Source organism: Muntiacus reevesi, chromosome 4, assembly GCF_963930625.1.
Source record: "Muntiacus reevesi chromosome 4, mMunRee1.1, whole genome shotgun sequence".
Lineage (NCBI taxonomy): Eukaryota > Metazoa > Chordata > Mammalia > Artiodactyla > Cervidae > Muntiacus > Muntiacus reevesi.
Window position 1 is genome coordinate 74,512,489 of NC_089252.1, and position 20,785 is coordinate 74,533,273.

General features: G+C 46.6%; 1 protein-coding gene across 1 annotated transcript; it reads left to right on the forward strand.

Moving 5' to 3' along the window:
* Positions 1-5,193: 5,193 nt before the first annotated feature.
* Positions 5,194-19,821, forward strand: ZNF662 (zinc finger protein 662). Its single transcript, XM_065935023.1, is given in 7 exon segments — positions 5,194-5,308; positions 5,967-6,080; positions 8,119-8,291; positions 8,293-8,729; positions 8,779-8,876; positions 8,879-9,223; positions 19,730-19,821. Coding segments are annotated over 7 exon segments (1,293 nt in total). The 5' UTR covers positions 5,194-5,274.
* The last annotated feature ends 964 nt before the right edge of the window (positions 19,822-20,785 follow it).

The window sequence follows — 20,785 nt, forward strand, 5'->3', positions numbered from 1 at the left end:
GAAAAGGTGAAGTGATTGTTCCAGAGACTGGGTGTAATAGTCTCATGGCTGTGGAAGGAGAGGAACAATCCTGGTTTGGAAGATAAAAACACCTTAGACTCTGGGGAGTCAGGAGCAGAGGCAGAGATCATTAATCTATCTTAGCTTTTGTCTACAGGATATCTGGCCAATTTAACCCAGGCTTTTGCCATTACCCTCAATTTGACTACTGGCCAGTAAATGATCTTAGTTTAAAAGTTTTCAGAATCCTCCCAACAGCCACTGACTCCAGAAAGGAACAGCCTCATCAAAAAACAGCAGAACAGAATTAACTTTCTAGACGTTGACATAATTACCTTTAGCTTCATACAGTTACTGTTGGAGTCTCTTGTACATTTTTCACAGATCACTGATTTTCCTGAATTCTCTAGCATGAATGATGATGGACAATTGTATTGCCCTGGATTTCTCACTGGCCAGTTTAGCTGAGGTATGTGCCATTGCCAGTTTCTCTTTCCCCACATGGATTAATGACACATTTAGTCCTGGATGTGGAGCCTCACCATGGTCTTTCCTACAGTGAGCCTGGTTATTACTACTGTGGGTCACGATCATGGTCACTCTTGTCCAATGCCGCCTAAGACAAATGTAATATATTTGGCCCAGTCCTCTTTCACTACAATGAATTAGAGTATTTGGTGACCTTCGTGGTGACCTGCTTCTGAGAATTCTTTATGTGTTAGAAGTTAGGAGTTAGGAACTGCCCTGGTAGTCCAGTGGGTAAGTATCCATGCTTACAATGCAGGGGGCATGGTTTTGATCCTTGGTCAGGGAACTAAAATTGCACATGTTGCATGGCAAAAGGTTAGGAGGTAAAGCTGTAGAATTGGCTCTACCATGGTGCTCTGGCAGTTTCACTCGTGTCTATTGGCTTGGCCAATATATGGGACATGCAGGCAAAGCCTTGAACTGTAGCTAATCTGAGTCTTGGCAGATCACCTTGTGATCCTTCCAGAACATAAGAGGATCTTTACAAGCTTTTCAGGCCATCTCCCACTTCTGTCCCTATCCCTGTGGGAGGCTGTTATGAGACAGTTTCTCATTGCCTCCCAGATTCTGATAAGTAATGAGACTTCTCCACTCTTCTCTGGTTTGACTGTAGACTATAACACTGTTAACTAATTTCCAGTAGTCATGTACAGTTGTGAGAGTTGAACCATAAAGAAGGCAGAGTGCTGAAGAATTGATGCATTTGAACTGTGCTGCTGGAGAAGACTCTTGAGAGTTCCTTGGACTGCAAAGAGATCAAGCCAGTCAATCCTAAAAGAAATCAACCCTGAAAACTCATTGCAAAGTCTGATGCTGAAGCTCCAATACTTTGGCCACCTGATGTGAATAGCTGATTCACTTGAAAAGACCCTGATGCTGGGAAGACTGAAGGCAGAGGGAGAAGAGGGTGACAGAGGATGAGATGGTTGAATGGCATCAGTGGACATGAACTTAGGCAAACTCCAGGAGATGGTCGGGGACAGGGAGGCCTGGAGCACTGCAGTCCATGGGGTTTCGAAGAGTCAGACATAACTTAGTGACTGAACAACAACAACATAACACTACTTAGCTGCAGTCTAAAATTGACCCCTCAGCAAGGTGTATCCAGCAACCCATGTTGCAGTCATCCAGTCCCCTTTTGCTTCTGTGTCACTGTTTTTGGTGTGTGGGACAAGGACCTGGGGGCTTGGGATGTTTGCCTACTCTTCCTTTTGCTGTTTTTGTAATTAATACATTATATGAATCTCAAAATGACATTGTATCTTTACTGGCCAAATCAATTAGGACTCGGCCTTGACCTTGCCTGCTGCCATGTGTTTGACAGAAGAATAATAAAGAGAGTAAAAATACGGGATTAAAGGTGATAGACTCTTCCTTGCTTCTTTAGTTTTCTAAAAAAAATATGAACCAAACACTCATCATAGCCATAAGTACATCTTTTCAGTGGACTGTAACTTGCTAATCAGGTATTTGAGGGCTCCTTATTCTGAGCTACAACTCCCACAGTTGTTTTGTCACCAGTTCAGTTTTCTCCAACTGGTCCTGAGGAAAATCATGGGATGAACATACAACAAATTAAATTGTTGTATGCTCACCCTTCATAATGATCTTCCCCAAGTTAAGAGTCTTTGCTTCCTTCTCAGTACCCGCAGGCTATCAGCTATTGTCCTTTTATGAGTTACTCATAACTTAGTATCTTCTAAGTTATTCTCTTAGAAACCAACCAACCAACCAATAACCCTGGGAGTTTATATGAGGGCTTCTTTGTAACTTGCCATAGGTATGGTATCTGTAAGCTCCAGTACCTGAGGTATGTGAATCCGAATTTGAATTCCTGTGAAGCAGACATCTTCTTCCTACTTTGTTCACCCTAGAGACTGAATATACAAATGGACAATGTCCAGACCATATAGAAAAATAGAACTCTGACTCCCAATCTGCAGCAGTCTGTCCAGAAAACCAATGCACTATTGGCAATAATCAATCCAAGGGGTCAAACCTACTATCTGTAGCAATCAGTCCAGGAAGCCAAAGTAACCCCTGTAGTAATCAGCCCTAGACAGTCAGAATCTGAATAATGCCTCCCAACCAATCACATAAGATGCTTTGCTTCTAGTAAGCCCTTATACTTACAATCTTTAATGAGCACATACATGAAGCCTTCCTTTTTTCCTGCTATCAAACTTTCCACTTCTCTGACAAATGCAAGTATGGCGGCTGATCTCTGAATAAATAGCCATTGCTTGTTCTCATCTCTGAGGTCTTCCTTTATTTCCACAACTTTCTTTAAAAGCTTAGCTTCCTAGCATACTCTGTGAGGTTAGGTAAGTCGTTTCCTCTTTTTGGGCCTCACTTCAACTGAAGGAAATGGCAACCCACTCCAGTATTCTTGCCTGGAGGAGAATCCCATTGATGGAGGAGCCTGGTGGGCTACAGTCCACAGGGTCGGGAAGAGTCGGACACGACTGAGCGACTTCACTTCACTTCAACTGAAAAACTGGTTCAACATTTAATCATCCTTTTACGCAACAGACATTCTATGACACTTCAAGAAATTGGGTCCTAAGAAGTGCAAGATTTTGGGCGAATATTAGAAACACAAAGGTGAGCATATCCAAGACACAGTCGGATATGTGAACAGGTCTAATCAAGTGAAGTGTGGGCTATCTTGTATCAGCATCTAGCCTGCAAAGGTGCAACGAGGTGGAGAAGAGTGGTCAGTGGGAAGGAAAGGGTCAGGGAAGAATTCTACAGCGTCTGTCTCTGGGAGAGCTGCGCCCCTCTCCTCTCCTGCGCATGGCGGAGGACCACAGAGTCGCGGAGCCCTCCACCGTCCTAGAGCAGCTGGAATGGCCGGAGTGCTGCAAACTCCGCCGCTCGCACGCAGCGATCCGGCCACCACAGAACGTGGAGACCCGCATGTGGGGCTGGCCGGGGCGTGAGGCCTGCGTCTTTCCGGGTCCGCTCCCGGGCCGATGGCTGGTATGTCAGCCCCGAGCTGTTCTAGAGCCTTCCTCCCAGACACCCGGCCGCCCCCGGTCTGACCCGGCGAGCTCTTTCTTCCCCGGAGGGCGGCCCGTGGCCCTGGGAAGTGGGACAGTTTCGGCCCAGCGCTCAAGTGCCGCCGGGACAGCCCACGTTGTCAAAGGTGAGCCGATGCCAGGAAGCTGGCTGTAGGCCCAGATGAGGGGCGGAAAGCGGGTAGTGCGGCGACGGGGAAATTGGGGTACCGTCCTGAGTGGAGGGTGAGGAACCGGCAGGGGCAGTGTGGATCTGTCAGCCCCCAGGTGCGGCTGCAGCGGAAGCAGATGCACGGCCTGAGCCAGTGCTAGGGTAGAGGTGTCCGCAGACCGCTGTGCGTGGTGATGAATGCCCAGAACTTCCACAACTGGTTTTACAGAGCTAGTTTTGTTTGAGGTGGGTCTTGAGATGAATGGGCTTCCCTGGTGGCTCAGATGGTAAATAATCTGCCTGCAGTGCAGGAGACCTGGGTTTGATCCCTAGGCTGGGAAGATCCCCTGGAGAAGGGAATGACTGCCTGCCCACTCCAGTATTCTTGCCTGGAGAATCCCCATGGACTGAGGAGCTTGGCGGGCTACAGTCCATGGGGTCACAAAGAGCTGGACATGACTAAGCCACTAACACTTTCAACTTTCACTTAACGCTTTGAGATGAACACGAGGAAGGATCTGGATCTTCAGGCAGGGTGGGGAGTCGGGGGCTGCAGGTCTAAGGGCACAGAGCTGGACAAGGAAAAAGTTTGAGTTCAGAACCAAATGGTGACAGGATCGGGCATGAGGGTGGTCATGCATGAGATGATCCTTGGGAAGTCAGCTGGGTCCCTGAACAGTGACTGGAGTTGTCTGCATGGCAGAGGACTTGGACTTTTTTGGGTAGGCAGAGGTGAGCCAGCTGAAGTCTTTGTGGGTGTTAGGGAGTGTATCGGGTGGGAATGTGCAAGGAGTGGTCACAGCTCTTTCGAGTAGAGCCTCTCCAGCAGCCTGAGTGTCTGAGGTGTCCTTAGCTGCCTCTCTGGCTGCTGGAAGTGACTGGGAGGGAGGGAACAGCAAGAGTCCCTCGCAGGGCAGCGGGACTGGCAGGAGTGAGGGTAGAAGGCAGTGTGCCATGGAAGGTGAGAGCCAGAGAGTCAAGCTGGCCTAAGTTGTGTCTCAGAACTCTGTAACCTGGGGCAAGTTAATCTCTGAGCCTCAGGTTCTCTTCTATAAAACGGACCTGATACCCTCCTCACAGGCCGTGACACATACTCAAAGTGGTGTTTGTATAGTGCTGGGCATAGGCTCAATCAGTGGTCGTTGCTCTTGCTATCAAGGGTTGGTGACCTCTGAAGGAGAAGGACACGTGGCAGAGAAGGATGGCACCCAGAGCTCATGAGGGAATGAAGAGAAAACTTGCACAGACTCATGAAGAGGAGGAGAGAGTGTTTGCCAATGTAAAAATGAAGAGACGTGAGAAGATTGGCGGCTGATCCCTTATATCTTTATAAGTAGGGGGCAAAAACTGCTGAGGGTTTTCTTAGACATTCAGAATCCAGAAACTCAGTGGGCAATCCCCTCCAGTACCTCTTACTGCCTCGTCTACCCCGACTCCAGGCCCGGGTCCTGGGACTGTCCTATGGCATTTAAACACATGTCGTTTCAGGAGTCAGTGACCCTTGAGGACACGGTCATCTACTTCTCTGAGAATGAATGGACCACCTGGCCTCAGAGGGCCCTGTACAGGGAGGTGATGCTGGAGAATTATCGGGCTGTGGCTCCCCTAGGTAAGGATCTTTCCCTTTGGACTCTGCCTCTACCCTTTGGAATTTCTTGGCTCCTTCTTCCTCAAAAGCTCAGTAGTCTTTGGTAACTAACCCTCAGCTGAGTGGCAACTCCAGGCTCCTGGACTCTTAATGACACAACCTTAGTGGTAGCTGCGAAGCAGGAAGTCCTGGCATCCATTTGGGTCTCATATAGAACATCCTTACCCCCAGCTAAGAGCTTCTGACCTTCTAACCCATGTGCTGTGGGTACAACATGCGGAGACACAATTCCTGGTGCCCCTCTGAGCCCTCAGTTCCCCGGCACCTCAGTCTGGGAGACGCAGCCCAATAGCAAGCATCCTCCTGCAGACATCTGAACTCGAGAGCTCTAGGGAGGGAGGGAACAAGAAAGCCCCGTTTCTCGATGAGTGAAGTCATCTCTTTGCTCACTCACGCTGTTGTTGAGCATCCCTTCCTCTCTGCTTCCTGACCTTTGTGAGCCTCCGGGCCCCTCTCACCTGAGTACCCCTGCCCCTTTCCCTGGACTTTCTTTTCTTGTCCCCCCTCGTAACTTCCCTTCTTTCCCGTCCCACCCCCGAAGACAGGCCTGGGAGGAGGCCTGGGGGTGCTGTGTGGCACCCTGCTCACCTGCCTGTCCCAATTCCTTCCCGACGGGCAGCGTGTCCATTTCCCACACCGGCTCTGATTTTCCAGCTGGAGCGAGGGGGAACACCCTGGAGCTTGGCGCCTCAAGAAGGTCTGAATGGAGAGGGCCGGAGGGCCATCTTCCTAGGTGAGAGAGGACGCGTGCCGGTCATCTGAGCACGCCCCTTGTCTTGATCTTTAAGTCGTCCTAGGTATGTGTTCTCTTAACCTACTGCTGTAGACACCGGTGGGACTCCTTGTTTTCCTCTGTGTTCCCATGGTTTTCCATCTTCCTGAGTCCTTGCTTTATTCATCCTGGCTCCTCTCGTGCCATCTGCATACATCTGTTTTGCTTTTCCCCCATCTCCCGTGTTCTTTTCAGGACCACCGTTTATCTTCACTCCCTGACTACTTTTCTGTTTGCTTCCTGATCTGAGGTGGCCTTTCTTTTTTTTTTTTTTAAAACTATCCTGGCCTGCTTATAATCTTCCAGCAGAAGATTCTGATTGCCCTTTCAGGGTATCATGGCCATTTTTATCATTAGAAATCAAGCAGTCTAAATAACCCTGAGCCAGATAGTTCCTGTTCCTCAGGGATTTCTGGCAGGAAAGCCCTAGCATTTGTCTAGGCCCAACACAGGGCTTCCCTGCTCCTAATTTCCTACTAAAAACTATGTCCTTTTATTGCCTCCCTGGGCCTGCTTCATCTTCTTCCCACAGAGGCTGTTCCGTGAACACAGTGTAACTTGAGCTGTGCCCTCCAATTTCCCATTCTCCCAGTTCCTTACCATGTCTGGAAGTCTTTCCATGTTAGGATACCCTTGATTGCAAGTAACAGCCCAGTTCAAACTGTGTTAAATAATAAAGAGGAATTTATTGTTTTGTGTAATTGGGAAGTCCATAGATTTTGATCAGAATTTCAGTCTCTGCTCTTCTGTCTCCTCATATGTTAGTTTGTCTGCAGTCTGGCTGCTCTCAGGGCTGAAAGGTGATTAGTGGTTGTAACCAGGACTGTGCTTCTTCATACCTGGGGGGAGGAACAGGCCAGGCCTTCCTTAGGCTCTAACCACTGTAGGTCACAGTCCACGTGTTGCTCTACTGCACCATCTTAAGTCTTATGCCAGCTCTAATTTGGTCCCATATCCAGGGGAAAGCTGTGCATGATTGACTTGGCCTGCATTGCTGGTCCCTGAACGGATCTCTCATGTAGTGAGTCAGATGGGAGAGCTTGTTTGGCTTATCTCAGTGGGGGCCTGTGCTGGAAGCTGGAGTTGGGATTACTCCCACCCAAAGGGCCTGACTACTCCCTAGTCGGGGAGGGGAGGAGAATGGATGTAGGGAGGGAACCGCCGTGTCCTCTAGATTCTCTCAGGATCTCAGCACCTACTCTTGCCACCACTCAAGGGAATTTCCCTTCTCTGCTTTAGACAGAAAGCTAACTGCTAGTTTATTCCTTGAGCAAATCCCAAACTCCCTGACCTGCAGCAGACCTTCTTAGAGCTCATGTCCGTACTCAATTTCCCTTGGAAATTGTAGAATTGATCTACAGTTCTATAGGCTTGGATGGGAGTTACAAAGAGACAGAGTGTAACTAATTCTGAGGAATTTACTAGAGTGGACCTTTGTAAATATGTGTTTTACATATTTTTATCATTAGAATTTTATCCTTAGGTGTTTATCATTAGAGTTAGAAGTGACTTCTGGAAATGGCTGAGTGAGGCTATGAGGCCACTTTTATGGATGTCATAGAGAGACTCATTGTTGATCCTTATAAAAAGAGAAGGCTATGATGGATAGGAAGGAAGGGAAGTAAGAGATGGTGACTTCCCAACACAGCCTCAGGATCAGCTCTTTGAAATTCTACCCTATCAGGATACTTTTCTATATGAATTGGCTTTCAGCTCCTATTTCTTCTTGACATTCTAAAATGAGTGACAAGTTTTTGTATTTTGGTGAACTGATGGAATCACAACTTCCTGAACCTCTCTTTCCTATCCTTTATATTCTTATTACTCTCAAGTTTCAGGTCATCTGTGTTACCGGTCTTTCCCCCAACATTCCTTCTCCCCTCCTGCTTAGACACAGGGGTGGCACTTGCAAAAAATGGACATATTAATACTGCATGATGACTTTAGTCACTCTGTCATGGGTACCGATGACATTTGCAGCTCTGTTTTCTTCTTCCAGAGGGGGTGTTGAAGAGTGAGAAAGAACATTTTGTCCTGAAGGAGAACATTCACGAGCAGGCCTAGGACCACATGGTGCTATTGAGTGGACCCCAGTTCTGTGGCTCCCAGGAATTCTAGTTTGGAAAAGCCTGTGAAGAGGAGAAGAGCATTGTAGGGAGATGGCCTGACTACCCTAAATAGAGTAAGTGTGGAGAACTCTGCATGGGACATCACAGCAGTGATTGTCAAAGATGAGATGATCTTAGTAGAAGAGCGTTCAGAGGATGCCAATGTTAACACCCACCTTATACATCAGAAAAGCCTCAGTGAACAGGCATTCTATATACGTGAAGAATGTGGCAAGTGTTTTGATCAAAAGGAAGACTTTGATCAACATCAGAGAGTTCATAATGGAAAGAAGGTCTATGGATGTAAGGAATGTGGGAAGAATTTCAGTTTTAGATCACATTGCATTGTATATCAGAGGATTCACACTGGGATGAAACCATGCCTATGTCAAGAATGTCCTAAAGCCTTCGGTTGGAAGTCAAACCTGATTCAGCACCGGAGAATTCACACCAGAGAGAAACCCTTTGAATGTAAGGAATGTGACCCAGGGATCTAATCTGGGTCTCCCGCATTGTAGGCAGACGCTTTACCATCTGAGCCACCAGCAAAGTCCTAGTCAGAACAAAAGCCATACACAACGTCAGGCATACGGCTTCTCCCTGGTGTGGAGAGAGGCCCATACCTGTAAGGGATGTGGGGATAGTTTTACTGGAACCCAGTCCTTCTTCGACTCCAGAGAATTTCCACTAGGGAGAAACTTTGTGAATGTAAAGGCTTTGAGAAAGGCTTCATGTGAAACTCAGGTCTTGCTTGGCACCCAGGGGTTCACAATGGAGAGAAGCCTCATGAATGTATTGAATGTGGGAAAAGCTTTATTTGCAAGGCACATCTCACTTGTTATCAGAGAATCCATATTGGGGAAAGACCCTAGAAATGCAACAACTGTGGGAAGGCCTTCAGGTAGAATTCTGTTTTGATTATGCACCAGAGGTGCCGTGCTAGAGAGAAACCCTGTAACCGTCAGACTTCTCACCTTCTTGAACAGTGGAGAATGCGTAATGGTGATATTTGTTTATAATTCTTATGCTACAGGAACCCCAACCACAAGATGAGATGATGCCCCACAGTTTGCTGGACTGCAACAACCAGTATTATCTCGCCCCTTCTGGGTGAATACCCTGTATTCTAGCAAGACTGGTCTCCCTGTTCAGCCTTGTTCATACCAGGCAACATTTAGTTGAGGACCTGCTCTGTGTCAGGTACTGTGCTAACTGTTTTCCATACATTCCTTAATTTTTAAAAATCCTGCAATGTAGGTATTCTTATCCTCATTTTATAAATGAAAAATATGAGGTTGAAAGAGGTTATAATACTGACTCAAGTCCAGTCAGCTAGTAAACTTTAGAGGTGAGATTGGAACCAGGGCCAGTTGACTCTAGATCTGTTGTTCTTTGTGCACATTTCTACCCTTGCTTGTTTTTATTTCTCAAGTTTCCCTGGGCTAAAAGATTCCCTTCCTCATCTAAGACCCAGCTCCTTCCGTTGAACAGACCTCTCTTCCTCTTCTAATGGTAGTCAGTACCACCCAAGTTGGTATTTAATTATGTGCTGTCTTATATTTTTCTAATAGTCTCATGCTTGTTAGTCCAGCTATAAACGGCTCTCTGAACCATGGCATTTCTTTATGTTTTTCAAAGGTTGGAGCATATTTACTTTTGACTAGATATAACATGCTCATGATAAAAAAAATTGAAATGGTTCAAATGTTCCTTGTCATTCTGTCTCTCAGCCCTCCTCAGAGACAGAACATTATTTCTGTGCCTTTCTGGGTACACACACACAAAGTATTTATTAATACTGCTTTCTGCAAGTCTACCCCACTTAAAACTGTATTTGGTATGATGATATTGCTGTTACATTGCCAACTCCAGGACCTTCTCTTCCTCAGAAGTTGTGATCCCCCTTGAGACCACTGAGGTGACTTAAGGTAAGCGGTGGAGATGGTCTGGGTCCTGCAGTCTTGGGAGACCTGATTGCCCTTGTGTTATGAGAGAGTACTCTGGGACTGGGAAAATGTGAATAAAGGGGAATTTTTTTTTCATAAAAATTTGTATAGTTACAACCCCTCTCACTGCACTACTCTCCTAAATTCTCTCCTAGTCTGTCCCCTCCTCATTGCCATAATACCCACATCCTGAAGTCAGCTGTGGGGCCATCTAAAGGAGGGAGAAATGGCCACTCTCTGATGAGGGTTCACACTCTGTTGGGTATCCTCAGTCAGTCAGCAGTGGCAGTATAATCAGGTATCTTGGCGTCAGGGTCACAAATGCCCTGCAGAGGTCCAGGATCAAAGACGAATGCTAGAAATGCTTAGATTCTCTACAGGAAGTAAGGGGTCAGTGAAGGATTCCAGAATTAACTATACTTGAAATCGAGTCTGTGAAGTAAGACAATGTTTTAAAAAGGGGATACAGGCTGTTAAAATATTAACTGTGAAGAAATGCAGGATATTAATGAATGGCATGAACCATCTTAAAGGAACAGATAGCCAGAGGCCTGATTCAGAGAAGCAGAATGCTGGCCAACACAGATGAAACATTCATTCCAGATTCTCCACCTTTAGAGCCATTCTCCAAATTGCAGTTTGCCCCATTGCTATTTAGAATACCACTTTTATAAACTCCCAACCAATGAGTATAATTGTTGAAGGAGCAAGAAAGAGAAGCCAGAGGCCTGCTTGGACGAAACTTCTGCTTTCTGAAAAGTACAAACATACTAATAACTCCAGAACTTGGCCTAACATCGTCCAGCTAGAGCATCTCTAATAAGCAGTAAACATTTTGTTTTGCACTACACAGAACCAGGAAATGGAAATGAACACGTGTTTTGGGGAAGTTGTTTTTAAGCAAATATTACTGAGCAACCGCCTGTATGCACACCACCATGTCTGGTGCTGCCAAGGAATGAGAAGTCCGACCTATGCCCTGCCTTCCTGGAATATTGACCTAGTGAGGATTAAAGGGACCAACTGAGAAAAATCAAGTGAATCAAATCATTAAAGGTTTCTAAGTGCTATGAAGGGAATGAACCAGATCAGAAAAGGGGGGCCACTTTCTAAAGATGCTCACAGAAGGCCTGTCCTAAGAATAACTTCAATTTCAAGACTTGAAGGATGAGAAAGAGCCACTTATATCAAGAACAGGAAGAATGGATAGAGGGAACAGCTGTGCAGACTACCTGATGTGTGAAGAGTTTGGCATATTCAAGAAGACAAGATTTTAGCAAAATGATCAGGGCATGTGTGGCACCAGTTAGGATTGTAGAGAGCGATGGACCAGATCATTCGATTTCGTCCTAAGTGAGAAGAGGTCACTGAAGGGTGTTCAGTGGAGAAGTGACGTGTTTGATTTTTATTATAAGATGACGGTGAACTTCTGGCTACTAAGAGAAAATGGGTTATAGGGGGGCCAAAGTGGAAGTAGAGAGCATGTTGGAGACTGCCAGCAGCCCAGGGTGGAGATGATGGTGGCCTGGAGAGGGTGGTGATAATGGAAATGAAGAGAAGGTGGATTGAAGATATATTTTGGAAAGAAAATCAGTGAACTGCTAATGGATTAGATGCAAGGATAATGGACAGGGAGGAGACAGGGGTAGCTTCCTGGCTTGAATAGCTGAGTTAGTGGTGCCATTTACTGGAATGAGAATAGGTCTGGGGATGGAAAAATCTAAAACTCTATTTAATATTAACATTTGCACTATGTGCGAGATGTGCAATTAAAAATTTCAAGTAGATGGTTTTATATATGGACTGAAGCTCTGGATAGTCATACCTCAGTTCAGTTTAGTCACTCAGTCGTGTCCGACTCTGTGACCCCATGGACTGCAGCACACCAGGCCTCCCTGTCCATCACCAGCTCCTGGAGTGTACTCAAACTCATGTCCATTGAGTCGGTGATGCCATCCAGCCATTTCATCCTCTGTCTTCCCCTTCTCCTCCCACCTTCAATCTTTCCCACCAACAGGGTCTTTTCAAATGAGTCAATTCTTCGCATCAGCTGGCCAAAGTATTGGAGTTTCAGCTTCAGCATCAGTCCTTCCAATGAATATTCAGGGCTGATTTCCTTTAGGATGGACTGGTTGGATCTCCTTGCAGTGCAAGGGACTCTCAAGAGTCTTCTCCAACACCACAGTTCAAAAGCACCAATTCTTCTGCGCTCAGCTTTCTTCATAGTCCAACTCTCACATCCATACATACACTTTGGAAAGACCAAAGCTTTGACTAGACGGACCCTTGTTGACAAAGTAATGTCTCTGCTTTTTAATATGCTCTCTAGGTTGATCATAGCTTTTCTTCCAAGGAGTAAGCGTCTTTTTATTTCATGGCTGCAGTCACCATCTGCAGTGATTTTGGAGCCCCCCCAAAATAAGGTCTGTCACTGTTTCCACTGCCTCCCCATCTATTTGCCATGAAGTGATGGTCATACCTGGAGCTGTGCGTTTGGGAGTGATCAAAGAAACAGAAGGTATTTAAAGCTGTGGGAAGAAATGAATGAAATCTCCTAGAGCTGCACTATTTAATACTGTAGCCACTAGCTACACATAGGTATTAAATTAAAAATTCAGGTCCTTAGGCACAACAGCCAGATTCCCAGCACACAGTAATTATATGTGGCAGTTGGCTGCCTTATTAGATGGTGTAGGTGTAGAACATTTTCCTTATTGCAGAAAGGTCTGTTGGGTGGTACTGCCCCCAGAGAGAGTACAGCAAAATGTGAGGACCCAGGATGAAGTCTTAAAGAATAAGACTCAACATTTAGGGAATCGCACCGGTGGAAGCACCAGGAATAAATGCTAAGAGAGCAATCAGGGACTTCCCTGATTGTCCAGTGGCTAAGACGCTGCGCTACCAATGCAGGGGGCCCAGTTTCAATCCCTGGCCAAGGCACTAGATCCCACATGCTGCAACTAAGAATTTGCATGCTACAATGAACCTGGCACCTCCAAATAAATAAGTATTTAAAAGAAAAGAGCAGTTAGTGAGCAATTGGCAACATTACCTGTGGATACTTTATGCAAGCTGCAGCTGTAATAAGGTTGACTTTCCAACTAGGACTACAGAGATTGTTAAAATCCTAAATATTCAAAAGCTCCCAAAGTGAAGTTGATACATATTGTTAGATGAGGTCAGTACCTTAAATTGGAGGAGAGAGAGAATGAATAGGAATAAGAACCCATGGAAATGGAACAGTTTGGACTTCCAGAAGAGCCTCATGGAAGTTGATGAACCCTAAAAACTCAAAGATGGAAATGTACGTAGGCAGAGCAATGGAATGACAAGACAAATTTTCAAAGCGTCACAATGAGAGAATGAGCAAAACATGGCAAAAGATGAGTGTTCCAAGAGGATTAAGAAATAGCACGTGGAGAGAGATGACCCCTACCAATAGAATTCCTAACTGGCCTTTTCCTTACCCGAGGTCCAGAGACAAGCTCTTGGAAACCCTGAGCCGATATTAAAGTTTCCATAGTCTGCAATGAAGGATTTGTAACATGGAAGATCCTTCAATTTGTAATGACACTGCACACATCTCAAAGTCAGAAGTGGGATAAAATTAATACCGTTGTCCCTTGGTATCCACGGGGGATTGATTCCAGGACACCTCCCACCAAGAGACCCCAAAATCCACATATGTTCAAGTCTCTTATGTAAAATGTCATGGGGGACTTCCCTGGTCATCCAGTGATTAGGAGTCCCACTGCAGGGGGCACAGGTTTGATCCCTAGTCAGGAAACTAAGGTCCCACAGGCCAAGTGGCACAGCTTGATAAAGTAAAGGAAAATGCCATGGTTTTGCATATAATCTATGCACATCCTCCTATATTGAGTATGATGTAAGTGCTTTGTAAATAGTTGTAAATACATGTAAATGCTATGTAAATACTTGCTGGGTGCACTGCAAACTCAAATTTTGTTTGGGGAAAGTTGTAAATTTTTTTTTTTTAATATTTTTTGATCCACCATTGCTTGAATCCACAGATATAAGACTGTACTCAGTTCTTAAATTTTGGAGAAATAGAAAGGGTTTATCTTTAAAAATTGATGATAATTTCTAATAAATTGCAATTAGCAAATATTAAGAACAGTCACTGATAATGGTACAATTTTGTCTTCAAAAATTTCAAAACTAGGACTGGAAAGTGAGGAAATGGAAAAGTAGTGAGTAGATTTTTTTTTTTTCACATGGTGAAAATTAGCTGGCCTGTCAGGAGTCCCTTGGCAGAATGAATAATTCCTCCAGTTTTGCCACTCGGAGCTAGTTACAAAGATGCCTGTGTGAGAAGCTGCTCAGTTGCAAATGTGCATGTGTTCTCAGTCGTGTCCGACTTCCTTGCAACCCCGTGGACTGTGGCCCTCCAGGCTCCTCTGTCCGTCGAATTTTCCAGGCAGGAATACTGGAGTGGGCTGCCTATTCCTGCTCCAGGAGATTTTCCCGACTTAGGGATCGAACCCCCGTCTCCTGTGGCTCCTGCATTCGGAGGTGGGTTCTTTACCACTGAGCCAACCGGGAAGCCCAAGTGTAAATCAGTATCTGCAATTCTGAGCACGTCTGGTGGTTCCTCAGCCAGGGTTCTGTAAGAGTCACCTTTTATTCAGTTCCCAGCATCCATTCCCCTTTTCTCCGGGAACAGTAACCCAAATGTTTTAGGGGAAAGCACCCTTTCTCATCCATTCGGCTCAGCTCTGTCTCCACCTTCAGCTTCATGAGTGGATCCTGTTTAGCTTAAGTCCATCAACCTGCTTATCCCCTTGGCTACAGAGCAAGTGAGATCTGAGGAGATATTTACTGGGCTTTCTGAAAGAGAGAAGCTTTTCTTTTTGAGAACAACCACTAGAGATGTTCTCTGTCCTCCTCTGTAGGATATGTAGGAAGAATGTATGAGGCCTGGAATTGTATCCACAGTTTTTCTATTGGGGTGGAGGAAGTCTGGGCTTCCTGGGTCCAGCATATGGATCATGAGCATGAGGCTAATACTAAGAATGCAGTGGTGAAATAGACCCTGGGTCCCTGGTGAATTCAGTTGAGCCACTAGCCCAAGCTTACCTGACACAGACCTACCTCTCAACTTATTAGTCACGTGAGCCCATAAACATCTTTAGTTACACTACATAGATTTGGGTTTTCTGTCATTTGAAAATTAATCATACTGATCCTGGCTTATATTTGAAAGCACTGTTTTCGTGGACAGCACCTTAATATCACATTTTCTCTTAGTTGTCACACAAGCTCCTCATTTGTATTCCATCTCAGTTGCTTGGAGGTTAAGTGTCAAAATAGGTGCCTTTCACACTGTAACCTTAATTTCATGAATCCCACGGGACTGATGTTTGTCATATCATAACATACCTTCCAAATTTGATGAAAATCAGCTCTCAATTCCAGATTCTCCAATGGTAACTTCCTCTCTCTTTGAGGTAACTTCCAGTCTCCTCCACCCTACCTATGTGAATATGGGGCTTCCCATGTCACCTGTGTTTTAAAGTCAGATCATGTCAACTGCCTAGGTGTTTTTCCTGTCTGCTACAGACTTTGTTTTATTTATTTATTTTTATGTATTTATTTTGCCTGCACTGGGTCTTCATTGCGGCTCTTGGGCTCAGTAGTTGCGGTATGTGGGATATCGGTTCCCTGACCTGGGATCAAACCCAGGCCGCCTGCTTTGGGAGCACAGAGTCTTATCCACTGGACCACCAGGGAAGTCCTTAGAGGCTTTGTTTTATTGGACACCGTTCCAACACCAGTTGGAATCAGCTATTGGAACTGTGTGTCCGATAGTTCCCCTAGGAGTAGCAACTGATTTCTCCACCTATCAAACTTCTGAACTGAAAAACTACAGTTTCCATTCTGTATACAGAGGACATTTTGGAGGATACCATGTCCTGGCCTGTATCAAGAGGGCTGCACTGAAATGTGGGGTGCTGTATCTTGAAATTAATATTTTCTCCACAGATCTGGCCAGAAGTTGGATTAACAGATCTTCTGCTAGCTCCGGTTTTAGACTTTAAACTCCATCCTGTTCTTTCTAGTGGTTGTGATCAGTATCCCACCTCTGGAAAAGCTGAAGCAGGCAGTGTTCTCCAGGCCCTCTCCTGCATTTTTGGCTAGTAGACATGGGGTCGCAAAGAGTCAAACACGACTGAGTGACTGAACTGAACTGAGACAGTCTAAGCATGGCCATTGTGACTGCTGACATATGACATCTCTTGCTGTCTATCTCTCATGTTTTTAAAAAATGCATTTATTTAGTGGAATTTTTATGTATTTATATAGTCACTTGACTCCTTTCGGCAGTGCTGGGTGTTCTTTGCTGCCCGGGTTTCTCTCGAGTAGCGGCAAGCTGGGGCTCCTCTGTACTTGCGGGGGGCAGGCTTTCATTGTGGTGGCCTCACTTGTTGCCTGCACCTGCTGTAGAGTGCGGGACGGGACTAGTCGTGGGTCTCAGGTTTGTTGATCCCTGGCTTATGGCATCTGCCTGTATGAGGAATCGATAGTTTCCCCTGCATGGCAGGTGGATTGTCAAGCAGTCAGCCACGCAGTAAGCCCTCAGTGGTATTTTGATGGGCGTTTCCCTGATGATTCCCGTGTTTGTATATTTCACTAAACCCTCTGAGTCACTTTACCTGTTGCGGTGGGCTTCAGGCAAGTCTGCGGCTTCTGAGTTCCGTTTCGGTTACCCACCCCCAGAGATGCCTTGAGGGCAGGTGTCATTGTCAGAACGTTCAGTGCCCCCTCAGCGCTGGATCTCAGGTTGCAGTTTCTCAGAATGTCCACAAGGCGGCAGCACTTTGCCCGCCCACCTCGGCTTGCTCGGCAACCAGAGCCTTAGAGAAAGGTGATTAGAGTGCGGTGTGCCGGCGCAAAGCCCCACAGACCTGTGTCCCTGGCCTGTCTCGTGTTTGTATGTTTCAGTAAACCCTGTGAGTCAGTTTACCTGTTGCAGTGGGCTTCTGGCGTATCTGCCGTTTCCGAATCCTGTTTTGGTTACCCACCTCTGGTGATGTCTTGAGGGCAGGTGACACTGCTGCTGCTGCTGCTGCTAAGTCGCTTCAGTCGTGTCCGACTCTGTGCGACCCCATAGACGGCAGCCCATCGGGCTCCCCCGTCCCTGGGATTCTCCAGGCAAGAACACTGGAGTGGGGTGCCGTTTCCTTCTCCAATGCACGAAAGTGAAAAGTGAAAGTGAAGTCGCTCAGTCGTGTCCGACTCCTAGCGACCTCATGGACTGCAGCCTCCCAGGCTCCTCTGTCCATGGGGTTCTCCAGGCAAGAGTGCTGGAGTGGGGTGCCATTGCCTTCTCCGGCAGGTGACATTGACAGCCCCTAAAAACGCCTTGTGAATGTGCAGTGCCCTTCAGCACTGGGTCCCAGGTTGCAGTTCTGAAAATTGTCCACAAGGCGGCAGCATTGCCCGCCCACCTCGGCTTGCTCAGACGACCAGAGCCTTAGTGAAAGGCCGGTTTGTAGGTTGTGAGTTCGAATTGAATGTGCTAGCCCAAAGACCCACGGACTTGTCTCTCCTGGTCTCTCTGCCCGTCCCTTTCACCCCGGAAGACATATCCCAACCGCTGCAAAACCGCTGTGCTGAGGATGCTGCCGCTTGTAGGTGGGGTGTCTCTAAGAATGGTGATGGGAAATGGAAGCCCTATTCTCAGGGCGGTGGAGCAGGGATTATAAAGAGCTCTTGCAGCCCAGGGGGTCTGCCAAGTGTTGGGTGCACCTGGCATGGGTTTACTCTAGGCAGACCGGCCTGGATCTGCAGGTTGGGGTCCCAGTCCAAGGGGAAGAGACACTGCTGGTTCTCACTTGCCTGGGCAGCCTCTACTGGACCCCCGCAGGGTCCAGACTTAGCATCCAAGAGGGCTCAGGCTCCAGAAATGTGACACCAGCCAGGACGCGGAGGCCTCAGGGGAATATGGTAGGCATTTCTTTCTTTCTTTCCTTACGTAAGCATTTATTTTATGGTGGCATCTAGGTTTTTTTTTTTAATTAGTTGGAGGCTAATTACAGTATTGTAGTGGTTTTTTTAAACGTTGCTTTGGTTTGAGGTGAACAGCAACTTGATTTTTTTCTTCATGTGGAAGTGTGGATTCGTTGTCAGATTCTTCTTCCATTGGGAATATTCCAGAGCACCCAGCAGAGTTTCCTGTGAACATACTTTGCATATGTGAATCCAAAGCACCTCTTTGTTCTCTCCCTTTAACCTTTCCCTTATTGTAGCAAAAGGTTTCCTGTTTTACCTGGTAACCTCTACTGCGTGTATAACCAGTTTATATGTGTCACTTTTCATATTCTCTCTACGAGTGGTATCCTCTCGTATTTGGTTTTGTCTCTCTGCATTAGATCAGGTAGCGTGACCATGTCTAACTTCATCATGTTGGTGCAGATGTCATCAGGTCCAATGTTACTTCTCTTCCTAAGGCTGAGTGAGAGTCCATTGCCTCTGTAGAGCCAAATTCCTATGTCCTTCCCGTGTCCAAGGACATCTGGGAGACTTCCACGTTCTCATGTGTCCACAGGGCTGCTTCGAACTTTGGGGTTCATGTGTGTTGGAATTAATGTTTTCTCTGGAGACGTGGGCAAAAGTTGGATTACCAGATCTGCCTGCTCTGATTTTATTTGTTTATTTAATAAATTATTTATTTTGGGGGCTGCGCTGGGTCTTCATTGCTGCTGCACCTTGGCTTTCTAAAATTGTGGTGCACAAGCCTCTCGTTGCATTGGTTTCCCTTGTCATGGAGCACTGACTGGAAAGCTCAAGCTCAGTAGCTGTGGCACATGGGCTTAGTTGCCCTGAAGCAAGAGGGATCTTCTTGGACCAGGGATCAATCCCATGTCCTCTGCATTGGCAGACGGATTCTTCACCACTGGACCACCAGGGAAGTCTGGCTCTGGTTTTTTACTTTAAAGTTAACTGCATCCTGTTCTTTCTAGTGGCTGTGACCAGGTTCGCATCCATGGAGAAGCTGAGGAGGGCACGGTTTTCTCCAGGTCTTCTCCCGCATTTATTGCTTGTAGACAATCTGAGGATGGCCATTATGACTGATAAAATATGATGTCTCTCTGTCTTTCTTTCTTTTTTTCAGAAAAATACATTTGTTCTATTCATTCTATACATTTGTTGAATTTTTTTGTATTTATTTAGTCAGTTGATTCCATCGGCTCTGCTGGGTCTTCCTTGCTGCCCGGGTTTTCCCTAGGCGTGGCATGTGGGGGCTCTTCTGTAGTTGTGGTGGGCTGGCTTTCATTGCGGTGGCCTCTCTTGTTAGGGAGCCCTGGCTTTAGGGCAGGGGACTGGAGTAGTTATGAGTTTTACATATGGGTCTCCCGGATGAGGAATCGATATGGTGTCCTCTGCCTTGCAGGCGGATTGTTGGGCAGTGAGCCACCCCGGAAGCCCTTGGTGGTGTTTTGATTGGCATTTCCCTGAGGATGAGCATGTTTGAGCCTGTTTTCCCGTGTTTGTATATTTCAGCAACCCCTGTGAGTCAGTTTACCTGTTGCAGTGGGCTTCGGGCAGTTCTGCTGTTTCCGAATCCTGTTTCGGTTACCCCCCTCCAGTGATGTCTTGAGGGCAGATGACATTGACAGCCCCTGAGCGACTGAGCTGAGCTGAACTGAAAAACGCCTTGTGAATGTGCCATGTCCATCAGCCCTGGGGCTCAGGTTGCAGTTCCAAACATTGTCCACAAGGCGGCAGCACGTTGCCAGCCCACCTCGGCTTGCTCAGGCAACCAGAGCCTTAGAGAAAGACTGGCTTGTGGGTTGTAATTAGAGTGCGGTGTGCCAGCACAGAGACCCTCGGGCTTGTGCCTCCTGGCCTCTCTGCCCGTCCCCTTCACCCCGGAAGACATATCCCAACCGCTGTAAAACCGCTGTGCTGAGGATGCTGCCGCTTGTAGGCGGGGAGGCTCTAAGGATGGCTGCGGGAGGTGGAAGCCCCACTCTCAGGACTCCTGGAGCCGGGGCTTTAAGAGCTGTTGCAGCCCCGGGGGCCGCCAGGTGTTGGGTGCACCTGGCATGGGTTTGCTGTAGGCAGGCCGGTCTGGATTTCGCAGGTTGGGGTCGCAGTTGGAGGGGAAGAGACCCTGCTGGTCCTGGGTTCTCACTTGCCTGCGCACCTTCTTCAGCTCCCGCAGGGTCCAGCCTCAGAATCCAAGAGGGCTCAGGCTCTAGAAATGTGACACCAGCCAGGACGCGGAGGTCTCAGGGGAATATCGTAGGCGTTTCTTTCTTTCCTTTTCTCACATAACTTTTAGTTTTTACTGGTATCTAGGTGATTTAATCATTGCTTTGGTTTGAAGGGAACAGCAGCTCCATTTTCTTTTTCCAGTGGAAATGTGAATTCTTTTTCAAGCTCTTTTTCCATTAGGAATATTCCAGAGTGCCCAGCTGTGCTTCCTGTGGATATATATGAATTTGCATATGTGAATCCAAAGCAACTCTGATCCATTCCTTTTGCCTTTCGCCTTGTTTTACTCTGGGACCCTGTACTTGGTGTATAAGGAGTTTATATGTGCCAGTTTTCATGTTCTGTCTATAAGTGGTATCCTATCATATTT